The following is a 17,288-nucleotide window of genomic DNA, read 5'->3' on the forward strand; positions in this document are numbered from 1 at the left end:
TCACATAACTCTAGCAGCACCATGTGAAACATCATATCTACCACTTTTTTTTTTTACTCTGAACCGCTTAAATAACCTTAATTCCCTCCAACCTGCCACAGCCAATCAAAACAACGGAAGTTTCAATTTCGCCATGGAACAGAACGCGTCGACGGCTTTGCCGCTGGCCGCCTCCCGTGTGTCAGGTAATAAAAGCGGCGAATTTCGCTGATCGTGGTCTTTTGTCACCTCCCGTGTATCGAGCCCACAAAACGGGGAATTGATGCAGTTTTACAGAAATGTACCAAAAAACAAAAGAGAGAATAGCTTAAAAGAGACTAAAGAGTTAAAAACTTGTTTGAAGTAGTCCTTGGACTTCATACTGATATTTTTATTCTCACACAATTCAGCGAACAGCATCAGGTCTTTGCATTTCTGTACATGAATGCATGAATAAACTGTCCAGCAAAAATGTAACACTTAAGCAAATGAAGCACTTTTTCACCTGTAAGCATAGACAAATCGCTCCATTCATTAACTAAGCCTGTTTCTCAACTATACAGGAGCAGTTTTATATAGCTAAAGTCTACTTTTTTAATAAAGAAAACTTTTTAACAGTTCAATATTTAAGTCTTGAAAAGCTCAAGCATGCAGCTTTTATTAAAACAGCCAGAATCAATGCTCTGAAACCTCTAAACATCCTTTTCCAGATTCTAGGTCAGGACAACCGTTAATGACATCTGCTTCCGGCCGGGCTGTGATTGGTTACACGCTCAGACACCGTGAACTTTTTTTACATGTTTTCTCATCAACAGCTTCTCGGTAAATAACTCACAACAGTAATCACATTTGTATGGCCTCTCCTCTTGATGCTTGGCTAAGACGTGCTTTCTCATAGTAAAACCCCTGTTGAAGGATTTGTTGCAGACATGGCAGGTAAAAGGCTTCTCACCTGTGTGAGTCCTCAGGTGTTCAGTCATATGTCCTTTAAGCTTAAAACATTTGTCACAAAACTTGCAGCTGTAGGGTCTCTCTCCTGTGTGAACTCTCATGTGGCTCTGCAGGTTACTCAAACGGGGAATGACCTTACCACAGATGTGGCAGCCAAAGTTTCGCTTGCCTCCATTAGATTTGCTTTCGTGCATCTTGAGATGCCATGTCAGCACAGTTTTCTTGGTAAATATATAGTTGCATATGTGGCAGCGATACAAAGTGGTGCTCGTTTTCCCCTCTGAGAGGTCTGGCTCATTTGAAGGGGTCTGCTGTGGCTCCTTGCATTCCTCTGCCTTTCTACCATCCTCCAACTGCTGCACTGTTTTAACGAGTTCCTTTGTTAACGAATCGTCACTGTTCTCCGTCAATACTTGCTCGTCGATACTATTGTCACACAGTTCCTCGCTCTGCTCCTCTTTGGCCTCCAAGTGCTCCGGCTCCTCCTGGCTCACGCTCACCTCCTGCTGTGTAGGAATTTCTCTTTTAAACATTGGTGCACATGGAGGTTTGGCGTCTGTAAAGACAGAAAAGAGATGCAACTGTGAACAGCAAACCTGTACCAAAGTCAAAGTGGGGAGGGGCGAACATAGCGGACAGGTGACACCGATGGGGTGCAGTGATCTTTGTCTCGACTTCTCTCAGTTGAAATTACATATATTTATATGGTCATCGGGGCACTTGGGGCAGAAACCCCCAAACTGGAGGAGTGGCTAAAGCAGATCCCAGGAAAAACATCAGACGACTCAGTCCAGAAAATTGCAGTTCTAGTAACAGCTAAGATACTGTGTAGAACCCTCAAGCTCCCAGGCCTTTGGTAGAGGACCCGAACTTGGAAGGATGAGACCACCCGCAGAGGGTGAGATGGGATATATATATATATATATATATATATATACTGTGGTGAACGGCAGGCTGTCACCTTTATTTCACAGTTGGCTGTACACTCAAGCTGGGTTCTTCTTCCATTATCCAAAACCAGTCACAGAGCGTAAACACACCGCACTACCCCTGCAGCACTTTAGATGAATAACAACTCCCATTACAACTATGTATGGATATCATGGACGTAATTTTTGGGGGGGGACAGGGGGGACATGTGCCCCACACTTTTTCCAAAGTCAAGTTTTGACCCCTGCACTTTTTACCATCCAAAAGCAATATTACACGATATTAAATTGACACTGGTTGAGCTCTAAGACCAAGCAGAAAACAACAGTTTTTGTTGAAGCCTGTTTCCCATTAGAGCATACTGTAAAGATCCCCCCCCCCCCCCCCCCCCCCCCCCCCGCCGTCCCCTCCACTTCTAAAGTGAAGGTTACGTCCATGATGGATATACACCTTGTTATGTTCAAGGGCAGTGAGATATTACGTATCACATTAGGAGACATGTGATTGGTGGAGACCCCAGGCGGGAAGGGGTAGAAAAATACACAATAAAGATGGCGGTGAGCCGAAACGTTAAATCGGTGTCTGTGATTTGATTCAGGGGCAGAGCTCACAAAACAGAACAATGGTGACGAAGATGAGCATTTTTGTCAAGGTAAATCTGGACTAGACTCGGGGAAACAAGATGGACAGTTCGCTCCCAAAGTTTGACTGCTACAACGAGCCAGCCACGCTAGGATCGAGGTGGACAAGATGGCTAACAGCTTAGTTTTTAATAACTGGGTCGAACTCTTGTTCTTACTTTTTTCTTGTGTTTTCTTTATATATATATATATATATGTCTTTGTCTATAGTTTCTCTAAATGCGAGAGGTATGAGAAACCAACAAGAAAAGCCATATTTCTACACTGTAAACAACAAAATACAGATTTTTGCTTTCTTCAAGAATCACACTCAACTTTGCAAAATCTTAACTTCTGGAGGTCACAGTGGGGATCAGATCTATGGTTGTCCCATGGGTCAGAGCGTTTGGCTGGTGTATGTATCCTAAAAAATCGATATAATGGAAAAGTCTTAATTTCTGAATGTGACAACGAAGGTACTACTCACAGTGGAAATAGAAAAATATATTATAATAATAATAGTAAATATTTATAAATATCACAATTTATTTGAAAATTCTGTGTTAATCGATAAGGTAGAAGAACGACTCTCATACTATTTAACCAAATATCCAAGTTGTCATGTTATTATAGGAGGAGATTTAAATGTTATCTTGAATAACCTGATTGACAGATGGCCACCGAGAAACAACAATAACTCTCAAAATAATTTCATAAAATTTCTTATGGATAGACTTAACTTCATTGACATCTGGAGGGAAACACACCCATCACAAAAGATTGTACCTGGGCCAATAATTCTTTATCAAGACAATCAAGAATTGATTACTGGCTTATTTCTAAAGACTGCAGTTATGGAACTGCAAGCATTCTTCCTTCGCCTCTTTCAGACCATGAAGCCATACATACAAGTATCCCTTTAATCCCAGCTATAAATCATTTTAGATCATCCTACTGGAAGCTTAATAGTAACATTCTTAAAAATGAGGAGGTTCAATTACAAGTAAACAATCTCATTACATTTTATTGGGACAAAGCCTTAAAAGAAAAAAGTTTTAGCCTCAATTGGGAACTATTTAAACATGATATATCAAAATTTTGTCAGAAATACAGTAGTGTAGTGACCTGGTAAAAAAAATGAAAAAAGAAGAGGAGGAAGTAGTTAAAAAGATCTCCCTTCTATCTTCTAACACTGCTGTTTTCTTAGATATTGATGAGAAGGAACTTGATAAGATGCAGATTAAACTGGATAAGATTTATGAAAGGAGAGCTGAAGGTGCATTTGTCAGATCACGTAGGCCATGGCTGGAGAAAGGCGAGCAGAGCTCAGCATATTTCTTTAGGCTGGAAAAACAACAAAGGATAATTCCATTAGACAACTTAACATAAATGGAGCTGTTGTTGAAAACCAGAGAAATAGCAGCATTCTGCACTGAATTTTATAGCAATCTCTACACTTCAATTCAATTCAATTCAAAAATACTTTATTAATCTCAGAGGGAAATTGATTAATTTCTGATCTCTACACATCCAGGTTGTCAACAGTCGGCCACCGATTTCTTTGATTACCTTTCTGATAATAAAAAACTGCTCGACAGTGACGTCGATTTCGGTGATAGACCAATAACTGTTCAAGAAGTCAGCAGTGCTTTAGGGCAGTTGAAAATAAATAAATCTCCAGGTTCCGATGGTCTTACCTCAGAATTTTATAAAACGTTTTCAGACAAATTGGCTCCATTTCTAATTGAGGTTTTTACAGAAAGTATTCAGAAAGGATCATTACCCCCTACATTACGTCAAGGTGTTATTACTTTAGTCCCTACGTCACGAAAAGACCCGCTCTTTTTAGATAACTGGCGGCCGATATCTTTGTTGAACAATGATTATAAAGTATTAGTAATTGGTAATTGTTTTATGTAATAGAATTAAATTAGTTATTGATCCCGTTATTGATGAATGCCAGTCAGGTTTTATGAAAAGCAGACTTTTATCTAATAACATTAGGTTAATACAAGACATGTTGTATTTTCCTGATCTTATAACTGACAATAGTTTAATTCTCTTTATGGATTTTTATAAAGCATGTGATACATTAGAGCATGCCTTTATGCTAACTACACTTAGGAGGTTTGGATTTGGGGATTTTTTCTGTACGAGTGTACAATTGCTGTATGTGGGAGGGAATAGCTCTGTTAAACTGCCTTTTGGTACGTCTCCTAGGTTTACTCTTCAACGGGGTGTTCGACAGGGATGCCCTCCGTCTCTGTATCTTTTTCTGTTAGCAGCATAGATTTTAAATATTCACATTAGGAACAGCTCGTTACAGGGAATTAGTATTGCAGGTAGAGTTGTCTCCATAAGTCAACTGGCTGATGATACAGCTGTTTTTAAAAGATGTGTCACAGGTTCCTATAGCCCTATTGAAAGTTTCACTAAGGCATCTGGGTTATATCTTAATGTTAACAAGTGTGAACTATTGCCAGTGGATGAGTGCCCATACTCCTCTGTTTGCGGCATTACAGTTAAAAATAATGTTACATACTTAGGTATTAATATTTCTATGGACAGCAGAAACGGAAGCATAGATAATTTCACTCCCATCATAAATAAATCAAAAAGGATTTTTAACAGCTGGCTACAAAGAGATTTGTCCCTGAGAGGTAGAGTTCTGCTAACTAAAGCAGAAGGGTTGTCCCATTTAACTTATGTTGCCCAGTCTCTATATGTAGATAAGTCAATATGTAAGTCTATTGACAGGATGTTATTTGATTTCCTATGGAAGAACAAAACTCATTATTTACGTAAGTCCGTTGTTCAAAATAATGATAAGTCAGGTGCCCTAAACTTTATTGATTTCGACTTCCTTAATAATACTTTTAAAATTAAATGGATAAAAAATTACCTTAAGAATCCAACCGCTATCTGGAACTTTATTTCACAGCACATTTTTTCACATTTAGGTGGTCTAGAGTTTATCCTTCTCTGTAATTATAGTATTCCAAAAATACCTACTAAACTTTCTAATTTTCACCAACAAGTACTTTTAGCATGGTCTCTCATCTATAAGCACAACTCATTCGATCACATGGCTTCTCCTACCACTGCTATGCAGATGACACCCAGCTCTATCTGTCATTTCCACCGGACGACCACACTGTCTCTGCACGAATATAAAACGGTCTCTCTGACATATCAAAATGGATGAAATCCCACCATCTCCAACTCAACCTCTCTAAAACTGAACTAGTTGTCATCCCAGCAAAACCATCCATACAGCACAATATCTCAATCCAAAATGACTTCCTATCTCTGGCTCCTTCAAAGGCAGTTCGAAATCTGGGTGTTGTGATTGATGAACACCTGACCTTTAAAGATCATGTTACCTCTGTTGCTCGTTCATGCCGCTTTGCGCTGTATAACATACGAAAGATCAGACCATACCTAACACAACATGCCACCCAGCTCCTGGTGCAATCTACTGTCATCTCCCGCCTCGATTACTGCAGTGCCCTTCTAACTGGTCTTCCAGGCTGTACTGTGAGACCTCTTCAAATGGTTCAGAACGCAGCGGCGTGTCTGGTCTTCAATCAGCCAAAAAGAGCACACGTCACCCCTCTGTTCATTGAGCTCCACTGGCTACCGCTAGCAGCACGCATCAAATTCAAATAGCTAACACTAGCATACAAAGTCCGAGACGGTACGGCTCCCATCTACCTGAATCCTCTTGCAAAGGCTTACGTCTCGGCCCGGCCGCTCCGGTCATCACAGGATTGTCGGCTAGCAGTGCCTACACCACGCTCAGGACAATCCAGACTCTTTTCATGCATTGTTCCACAAATGTGGAATGACCTACCAAGCACTACCAGAACAGGGGCTTCCTTTTCAATTTTCAAGAAACTCCTGAAGACCCTGCTCTTCAGAGAGCATCTTATGAACTAGCACCCTCCCTGCACCCGTCCCCCCTCTACTGTCCATTCCTTTGTTCCCTACTCTCCATGATTTATGTGAAGTTGTTGTTGTTATTGTTGTTAGCCTCAAGGGCAACATGCCGATTATCACTTGTAAGTCGCTTTGGACAAAAGCGTCTGCTAAATACATAAACATAAACTTCTCTCCTCAAAAATGTTATATCTGGAACACTTCTACTATTCTGTACAATAACAAATCTATATTTTTGCAGACAGTTTAATAGTGGTATTAACCTAGTGCATCACTTGTTTAACAGTAAAGGGTTTTTATACGGATACACAGAATTTCTTAACAATTACAAAGTTCCTGTTACTCCAAAAGAGTATAGTACTGTAATTGATGCGTACCATCTGGTTTAATAATGTTATTTAAAGGTGTAGACTTGTCTTCTACCCAACCTGCGAGTCCTCCTGATCCTAGACAAACTACTGTTGGTTAGATCTGTTTTTCAAATGTTAAAGGTACTAATTCCAAAATACGTTCTTTGTTTCAAGAAAATTTGGTCTCCAGTCCATCCTCTGTATCACACTGGAACACAGCCGCACAGAATCTTAATTGGGTCAAAATTTGGTCTCTTTCACAGAATTTTTTTCCAACTAATAAAGTTAAACAAGTGTCTTTTAAATTAATTCACAGATTTTAACCCACAAAACACTTTCTTCAGAAATATAAAGCAGATATAGATGGATCTTGCTCTTTCCGTAAATGTCATCCAGAGACGTGTATGCATCTTTTATGGAAATGTACCTATTCACAGAACTTCTGGAAGGACATTGCAACTCTGGTGTGTAAAATCAAACCGAACTTTTCACTGTACTTTGAAAATGTTTTGTTTGGCATCACAGATTTTGATGTGAAAGACTCATCTCAGATTTTTTTCATAAATCTGATCCTGTTTCTAGCAAAATTCCACATTCATGAATCCAAAGTTACAAATACCAAACCTTTTTACAAATTATTCGCTGCTGATCTCAAAGTTTTTATATGTACAATAACAGATTCGACCAATAAGAAAGCCATAAAAACTATGAGTATTTATTTATAATGCATGTAATATCACTATGTAACTCGCATTTGGTGTTTTTCATAGTAGGGCTGCAACAAACGATTATTTGGATAATCGATTAATCGGATGGGGTCTCGACACGATTAATCGATTAATCGGATTACATGGGGAAATTTTTAAAAACTGCTAGGGAAACGTTATTTCTCTCCTTCCTTCACTTTATTTAACACAACATTATTAGAAAACAGTTCAATAGCAGAAAAACAACATGCCATCACCTAAATTGTCTTATAAGGTGTATAGACAGAGACCCTAAGCTACATCTATCTGTGACCTAAAATGCTTGGTCCAAGTTAAACAGCTTAAGGGCAATTCTCATCTGTTTTGTTTGATCTCATCTGTTAACATTTATTTTAAATGTAATTAAACATAGGCTGTGAATTAATCAAAATTGATCACTATTTCCAAAACTGACTGAAAAAATACCAAATAAAACAAAAGTAAATGAATGCCATCCTCCTTGCGATGATGCCCTGGGCAACTGCCATAAAGTCACATCAAGAAATGCTGCTGATCATTCCAATGATCCCAAATAGACTCACATTAGGCCACATGAAAGCAACTGAACCCAAAAATATATTAACCAGTATATAACTGCACTCTCACACAACACGCCTGCAGCAACAGTTAGGACTCCTCCCTCCCTTTTAAAGGCGTTTTTGCTTCTGAGGACATTGTGGTTGTAAAACCACATGCTAGTAGTCTGGCCCCGGTGTGATCAACCAGTTTCTGCGGGAATGTGACGGCGGAACCAGGGCCAGATTAACACTTTGTTGTACCCTGGGCAACAATATTCAAGGGCTCCATCATCACGACCCAAGGATCACCATAATGTGGTCACATACAGAATATTTTACTGTAATATGCAGTAAATATACTCAATACTTGAATGCCTGACAACACGTAACCCGCCCAGAGTAACCTTTGACCCACCTCGTGTGGACTGACCAATGAGGAGAGGGTCTTAACTTGAGGCCCTCTCTTCATTGGTCAGTCTGCATGAGACTGACTCTCAACTGACATTCAGTCGTAGGCAGCGAAGCGTCTCTGTGCAGCGCAAAAGCCCGGGTGGACAGTTTGTTTAATAGGGTGATCATATTTCCATTTCCAAACAAGAGGACAGGGGATCTGTGCCTATGACGTCACACTATGGCAACGCCACACAAACCATGTTGGGACCCATTTTTTGTAAGAACTAAATTAATATCAGATTCTGCCAATAAAAGGGCTCTAAAACAATTCATATGTAAATATTTAGCATATTTACTGCAAAATCTCATTTTTCTGCTTTAGTGCTGCAACAAGGTTTTATTAATAATAAATTATTATACCTTTTGTTTTACTACAGCATCGGTACGCTTCCTGTGCACAGATGATTAAGGATGCTTGTTTCAGCTGTGAGATTAGACGATGGGATCAATGAAAAAATAAGTTGTCACACACTCCATGGAAACTTTCAGAGAATCCACAAATAGTGGCTTTCAAATGGTTTTGTTACTTTTTGCAAGTTTTTAAAAGAAGCAGATGAGACAGCATGTCTGATAATTTAGTTTTTCATCTGATCATATTAGAACATGTCAGTAATGTCTGAGGGGCTTTTATAAACACCATATAACTAACACTACTGGAGAGGGCATGAATTACAGAGGCTTCTGGGGAGCCCAGTTATGGGGGGGGGGGGGGGGGGCATTTTGCCTTGGCCCCCAAAATGTCTTGAAACGGCCCTGGGTGTGTGACTGAGTTTTGAAGGTGATCTGAATTGTATCAGATGTATAAATATGACATGTGTATAACTTATTGTTTTTTACTGGTAAAAACGTGTCGTGGAGATAAATCTACCTATATTTGACTTTTCAACACTTTGTTTTGTTTTCTTGTTTTTATTTAACTATTTTCCTGTCCTGTCTGTCTCTCATCTTCCTGCATCTCCTCATAATTCTCCAGAAAATCTGTTGCCTGGATTCTTACCTTTTCACCTCATCAGTTACTTTTGAGCAGATCAAAGGGATCTCCTGACCGAAAAGCGCAGAGCGCGTTTTCGATGCTGCGTGAGGTGACATCACCACAGCACAGGTGATGAGCTCCGCAGTAGCGAGCTTCAGGCACAAATAAGACAGAAAGTAGAGAACATGTGCAGACATGAACGATCGTGTGCTAATTATAGTTTTTTGGTTGCGCCACTTTGAGAATGGACCATGCGCTGGAAGCAGCTGCCTGGATCGCTGCACGACAATGCGGAACCGGTTCGCAGCAGCGCAAGTCTGCCGGCTCTCCCTCGCGCTGATCTGCCGGTACCGGCTCTCCCTCACGCTGATCTGCGGCTCTCCCTCGCGCTGATCTGCCGGCTCTCCCTCGCGCTGATCTGCCGGCTCTCCCTCGCGCTGATCTGACTTGCTCTGGTCTGCGCGCAACGGCGGGCGGGAGGGGGGGGGGGGGGGGGGGGCGCTTTTGGAAGAGTTGTGCGACACAACGAATCGATGACGCAATTCGTTGCCAACGCTTTTAGTAATCGATTTTCATCGAATTTATCGATTCGTTGTTGCAGCCCTATTTCATAGTCTGTTTTTTCTCTTTTTTCCCTGTTTGTCTAGTTAGTGTAGTATTTGTACCATAATAACGGTTGTAATGCTTGAAATTTTTCAAAAAAAAAAAAAAAAAAAAAGGAATGCTAGTCAATGGGGCTAAAACTTTAATTTCTAATTCCGCTTGTTTTGTGCCATGGATTTCACAAGTAATGTCCGTGAATTTTAAAGGCACATTTTGATGCCAAGAACGTGCTTGTTTTCGAACGGGGGAAACACAATTTTAGGTTTTGTGTGAAAATAAATCCAGATTACATATGTGCTTCATGAAAGTGACGTCATCGAACCAGACACGAAAACTGCGGGAAAAGGGCTGTAAATTCAGGAAACTTCTCACAGGAGGAAAGAACCACAATAAATCTGGTCGTTTGGCGAGTAGCAGCTACTTTGTGGAGAGGATATTGTGTGGTGACGTCATGCTAATTACGAACTTTTACAAGCTAATAAATCTCAAAGTACGTGACTTGCGTGGTCAAAACACTCATCATTAATTTTAAATGAAATAGCTTTAAATCGTAGTGCATGTGAGATCCAGGGCGTAAGGCAAAGCGGATTAGAAAATAGCGTTTTTAGCCCCGTTGACTTGCATTCATTTTTCGTTCTTCCAGGAACCCATGATGTGGTGTCGGTACAAGATCTGCTCGGGTGCAAGATCGGCTTGGGGTCCGTCGGCTGCCGATGACGTCTAAGTAGTTGATTGGCTGAACATGAACCTTACGGAATTACGTAATCACGTTACGTTGTTATCACGTTACGTTGGTCCAGGCAAATCTTTCTGTTGGAAAGATGGACAACTTTTACAAAGAAATCCATCATTACCTCTTTGAAAATACACTTTTAGCATAGAGCTGCATGTATATTAGGGCTGAACGATTAACTGCATGTGCAATTAAATTGCGATGTGGCAAAAGGAGATTTTCTAATGGCAAAGGCTGCAATTTGGCAGCGAGTGGTTAGCGCAATGCTAATATACGTGGAAAAACCCATAGAAATGCTAATGCTAATATCACCGATTACATTATTACAAATTATGAATTAGAAACGTGCCAAATGATTACATTTGGAGTCTAATAGAAAGTAAAACTACCATCAATCAAATAAGTACAGACAGGTATTTTAGTAAAGCCAGAAAACTCCAGAGCTTTGGCTAGCAGCTATGAGCGTAACTGAACTACGCATGGATGTCAAAAACTCTAAACACAAAATACTTCAATAAATGGGTCACACTTCTTTCCTGCAAATACAATTTCACAGGTGTTGCTAATACCTATTATCCTTCTAGGGATGTGCTCAAAGAGGAGTTCAACATTATGAATAAATGAAGTGTTTTATTTTACAAATACCATTATAAACACAAACTTACGTCTTAAGAAACATTATTTTAACAACGAAACTGCTAAATTCTTTCCAACAGTACAAAGATGTGTAGCGTATTTTGTCCGAGTGGGTTTGCCGTACTTTGACGTCATCGGCAGTTGAAGGACCCCGAGCCGATCTTGCACCCGAGCAGATCCTGTACCGACAGCGGAAGTAGACTTGGGCTCCCTGCTGCTGCTCTAAATCACCAAAGACACGTCCTGTTTATTTGTTCTTGCTGCACAAACAGTACCAGCTGTGCCCGGGTCACTGGGGCAGATCATTCTGGTGTTATGTCGATAGTGCTGCTTTGCTAACGGCAGCTACCGCTGGTTAGTCGGTCCGGTCGGTCCCGACCATAGCTAGCAGGGATTGTCCTATTGCGGTCAGTTGATTTGATCATTATAAAGCCGGGTAAACCGAAACTCACCGGTTCTGTGGAGTCGTATCTCTGGTTTATAGACTAAATCTAGCAACCGCTGTAGCCGTAGGTTCTCCTGTTGGGTCCGGTACACCTCCTCCTGGTTCTCCACCATCACCTTTTCAAAGAACCCGTAGATGTCCATCGCGACAGCGGTCAGTCTTTCAGTGAGGAAGCCGTTAAACGACTCAAGTGTGTGTGAAACCATCATCATCCCTCGTAGCAGTGTGTGTGTGTGTGTGTTACTTTTCTCCTGAAGGTGTTTCCACCGCCCACAGACGCCCCCTGGTCCTTCGACTGCCGATGACGTCACATTACTGCAAATCTACTCGGCTTTCACACACACATTTTGGAAAGACATCAGCAGTTTTGTTAATAAATTCTTGTTTGTTAACACCTAAATGTTTTCTTTATAATTGTAATTTGTTAATAAAACACCATATTATCTTTGTTTAGTAAAGAATGTGAAACTGCATGAAACCAACGTCGGACTGACAAACAATAGAACAGTTCTTATATGTGAAGCCACATCTGTTTGTATTAATGTGGAGTTCGTCTGTATATTCCCTTAGTTGTTATCTAAATGCAGTCTTTGACTCAAAATATTGCTTGGTGTCTTCCAGTAAAGTTCTTATATTTTATTTTGCCCCATTTCATCAACATCAAGAGCTTTTGAGGGTCACCGTTTATCATTTGCTTATATTATACATTTCCTTTAGAAATTCAAAACATATTTTCTCCAAAAAGTGTTGATTTTTGGACTACAGGACTACAACCGCTAAGACTACGACCGCAAATGTGTTCTGACCAGTGTTGGGCAAGTTACTTCAAAACTGTAATGCATTATTTATTACTTGTTACCCTCATTTTAAAGTTATTCATTACATTACAATATTACTGATTTTAAAATGTAAGGCATTACACTACTTGTGCATTACTCTAAGTTACTTTCAACAAAACAACTTCAGTATGAGTTTGGTAATCTGATGCCTGGTGAACTCATGACACATCCAGTGGAAGGTGATGTGGTGTCTGAGCTAGGACTGCTGTTAAAAACAGTTCTTTAGAAGGATTGTTTATGTAATAAACCCTGCCCTTTCTCTCTCCAACCTCCCTGCATGCTGCATGTTTTCTCCGTCTTCCAGAAAAAACTGTTTCCTAGACTTCCTACTTTCTAACTATCGGCCAAAGGGATCTTCACATGCGCAGCGCTCCAGCAGCAATGAGTTAAAATCACCGGGGCCCAGATTAACTCAGCAGAGGCAAAGCACGTCAGAAAAGTACAGAATACCAGAGAATATGCGCTGATATGAACGATCGCAAGTGAATTATTTTGTTTTAGTGGAGCGATTTTGTGAATGTTACAGCGGCCGCGCGCAGGATGCAGCTGGAGTATTTGAGCCGGTACCGCTGCGTCCTCTCTGCCTGCAAAGCTGTCCATAAATGACGTAATATATGCAGATACTGGATCTTTCTTCGGGTTTCCCGCAATTTGAATTTTTAAGAAACGCATCTTGATTCTGGGTTTAAAATGCATTGTAATTACTGCGTCACTGACAATTGTACCGACTAAATATTACCATTTTCTTTCCTGTAATGCCTTACATTACCACATTACAACAAAAAGCAATGCATTACAGTAATTAATTACTTCTGTACCGCATTACTCCCAACACTGGTTCTGACCAATCAAAATCATAACGTGATAACGTCACTTCTGTAAGCTTTATGTTCAGCCAATCAACTACTTTGACGTCATCGGCAGTCGAAGGACCCCGAGCCGATCCTGTACCGACACCGGCAAACGGCGTAATATTATCGCAATGGTATGTCTATAAACGTGCCATATGGCAGTAATTGTCTGTCGTATGCGTCCTGGCACAACAGAGGCAGATGTCATGATGACGTGGGGAGTTATTGCTGAGCTCCGGCTGGCAAATTTGTTGAAAATAAAAGTAAACACCGGCAATAAGGTTTGCTTTTTGAACATAATCATCTGAGATGGCAGACTGGAGCGCCGCAGCGCTCCATAAGCCTCTCTGTTAGAGCTGAAGCTCAGATCACCAGAGACTGCACAGGGACTGATGGGGACAGACACCTTTAGGAGCTACTTGTTAAAAAAAACTTAACAATCACGGCTTCAATCACAATAAAAAGCAAGTTATGTCCAATGGAAGTCTGCGGCAGCGCAGAGACCACCCCCATACCCCCTTTATGCCGCCATCACCTAATCTTTTATAAAATTTCCACGATTGCGCCACATTACCGCCACGGTCTGATCTTATAAACCACCTTTATCTTCCCCAGGGAGCCGTGCCAGATCCCGTTTTGCAAATGCTTCGGTCCTGTGCAAACAGCTTTTGTGAGTCTATAGTTATTCAACAGCAGTGTGCGAGCCGATGGCTCCTCCATGCAACAACTGCAGCTCACCAGAGCACCATTGTAGCTTCTTCTGAGGAGAAAAACACTTAGAGACTAAATAAAGTAAACAGCTGAAAAAGCAGGAATTAATGCAGTCTGAAAGAAGAGGTGGAAGAAAGTAGTAGAGTGTGGAAAATGGTCAGTGTGTCCTCCAGCAGTCTAAGCCTATAGCAGCATAACTACAGAGATTACTCTGGACAACCTGGCCTTTTAGATGGAGGCATGTTGGAGGCAGGGCAAGGGAGAGCCGTCTTTACCGACCGTATTGTCCACTGTACACCCCATCTCTCTCTACTCCCCCACTCGTCCAAACCTTGGCTAACAGCAGAATTTGACCATGGGCCCTATCAAGTAAAAATATTTAAAGTCTAGTGTTAAAAGGGGTTTTCCTCACAGGCTAAAGCTGGGAGCTGGTTCCACAAGAGAGGAGCCTGATAACTAAACGATCTGCAGCACATACACTTAGAGAAAAGATTAAGAAAAAAAGAAAAAACAAAAGCATAGGTAAATAAGCATATATTAGCTATTATTGTAACCATAACAATTAGAACAACAAAATAAAAAATGGAAAATTCTTTTTCCCAAAATTTGCAGCATAAGGGACACAGACATACTAATATACATCCGGTATTACATGAGAATTGAACACATACTGAATATTGCTTTGATTTTAGCGTATAGAAGAATAATCCCAGTAAATGTTAAACAGAGGAGTTATACATTTTTACTGCAGTGGGGATAAATTACCTTTGGTAGAGTTCTGTTTTATATCTTGGATGTCGCGGTCTGCCTCTGAAGGAGCTGTTCATGGTCTCCACACTGGCATGCGATGGGTGAGAGCGGTTTTCCAAGATGGAGGTCATCTTCCCCACATCCTCCTTTCACACGTCTCCTCAACGTCTGGTTGGCAGCCCAGCACCAAGCTAGCTTTCTTAACTAGCTTGTTCAGTCTCTTTCTGTCTCGGTCAGAGCTGCCTGCACCTCAACAGACCCCAGCAGAGTGAATAACAGAGCCAACAATAGAATGATGAAAGGATTTTAGCAGCTGGGAATGAATTCCGAAGGACCTACGCCTCCTCAGGAGGTGGAGTTCATTTAATAATAAACATACAATAATAATAAAAATAGAAAAAATGCTGGAAGTGCTGCAGGGGTGTAAGAAATTTTATCTGGTACGCTCTTGGTGCTCTTCAGCCAAGGGATCAACATAAATGTTGGCAAAAGGAGATCTGAGGCACTCAGGAGATGCAAAATTAAAAGCCTTTATTAGTACATGGCTCAAATAGATAAAAACATGAATGCTGACGCGTTTCAGCCCACAGGGCCTCCGTCAGAGCTCTAAATGTCTGTAGGTTCTCTCACTTTCATGTTAAGAAGGCTAATCAGTGACACCTGCTGAAGTTGGGCAGGTAGACAGCATTATGATTGGATGACCAGTATAACACACACAAAAAAACTTTTAACATCTAAACAATCCTATTGTAAGGATGAATACTTACAAATGTTAGATTACACTTAGAGAATTTGAGAAAAGATTATAAGTAAATATGGTACACAAATGGTAAGAAATCATGAGATTATAAATAAGGAGCAAAATCTAATTCTCCAGTAAGACCTGGGAAATTAGTAGCTTTTAGTGTGTAAATCCAAAATGATTCTCTGTGCAAGAGTTTTTAAGCCCATCTCCTCCTCTAATTGAATGTTATGTTGAAGTTTATGTTATTTGGAAATAAAAGAAGTAGTAAAGAAATCTATTTGACTGTTAATGAAATAGCCATTGAAAGAGTGTATGAAATTAAGTTTTGGGGGATATTGATTGATCATAAGCTCTGTTGGAAGCCATACATACAATATGTGTGTTCTAAATTAGCCAGAAGCATTGGGATAATAAATAAAACAAGATATTCTCTACCACAGAAAGCACTACACACACTTTATTGTACTATGATTCTACCATACTTATCATATTGTGTCGAAGTATGGGGCAATACTTATAAATCTAATTTATTAAAGATTTGTGTTCTCCAAAAAAGAGTGGTAAGGATAATTATAAATTCTGGATATAGAGATCATACAATTCCATTATTCTATAATTCCAGATTACTCAAATTTTTTGACTTAATTCAATTTAAAACTGTCCTTGTACCGTATAGGGCCATGATGGGTGTACTGCCGTGTAATTTGCAAAGGATGTTTAAAACTCATGAAGAGGGTTATTCTTGCTTTGCAAAGTTTGGTCTAGGCATGCTCCATTGAAACCTTAGTAGCTCCTACCAGGACTCTGGCTAGCCAGTCACAGCTCTCTAGAGGGGTTTCAAACACATAAAGAGCTGTGATTGGTCCATAATGGTGGGCCAATCATAGTGCTCTATCTGCTTAGTGAACAAATCACAGAGCTTTATCTGCTTTGTGGGCCAATCAGAGCACTCTATATGCCTGGTGGGTGGGATGATGCAACAGAGTGAAACAAGAGTATGTCACATTCATTGTCCAGTGGAATGCGGAGGTCATTTGAAAGACAACGGTAGAACCCGCCCCACAGCCGAGAGCCGTCAATGGAGCGTGGCTTGCCAGGCTACCTACTATCAGCTTCAGACGAGCCCCAACATTAAATGATCAACTTGTTCAAAGTCACCTTCCTCCACAGCAACAAAAACCTGGTTATCAACTGGAAAAGGCAACCATAAATGTGGAAATTGTGTTCACTGTGACAACATGACTAATACTAACTGTTTTGCTGATGTTTTCACTGGACGTACTTTTTACATTAATACATTTATCAATTGTAACACTTCGTTCGTGGTCTACAGACTAGACCTAGATGTGGTTGCTTCTATATTGGGAGAACTAAACGTAAGTTAAAAGCAAGACTTGCAGAACACAAACATGGAATCAGATCTGGTAATCCTCTATATCCTATGGCAGTGCATTATAAAGACACAAATCATGGAGGCTGTAACTCTTTAAATCACAGGGATTGAACATATAAAACA

General features: G+C 40.4%; 2 protein-coding genes across 4 annotated transcripts in view; one reads left to right on the plus strand and one right to left on the minus strand.

Annotated features, from left to right (window-relative positions):
- The window catches only part of LOC107385971 (cytosolic 10-formyltetrahydrofolate dehydrogenase), an 80,809-nt gene that overhangs the window by 20,894 nt on the left and 42,627 nt on the right, over nt 1–17,288 (plus strand). The gene's annotated exons all lie outside the window — the stretch shown is intronic.
- On the minus strand, nt 334–12,171 carry LOC107372923 (zinc finger protein 679). The gene is made up of 2 exons (XM_054734294.2): nt 11,884–12,171; nt 334–1,486 (listed from the first exon to the last, which is right to left on the minus strand). Exons 1-2 carry the CDS (start codon nt 12,086–12,088, stop codon nt 753–755), a joined length of 939 nt encoding a protein of 312 aa, XP_054590269.1. The 5' UTR covers nt 12,089–12,171; the 3' UTR covers nt 334–752.

Source organism: Nothobranchius furzeri, chromosome 3 (assembly GCF_043380555.1).
Source record: "Nothobranchius furzeri strain GRZ-AD chromosome 3, NfurGRZ-RIMD1, whole genome shotgun sequence".
NCBI classification, from domain to species: Eukaryota; Metazoa; Chordata; class Actinopteri; order Cyprinodontiformes; family Nothobranchiidae; genus Nothobranchius; species Nothobranchius furzeri.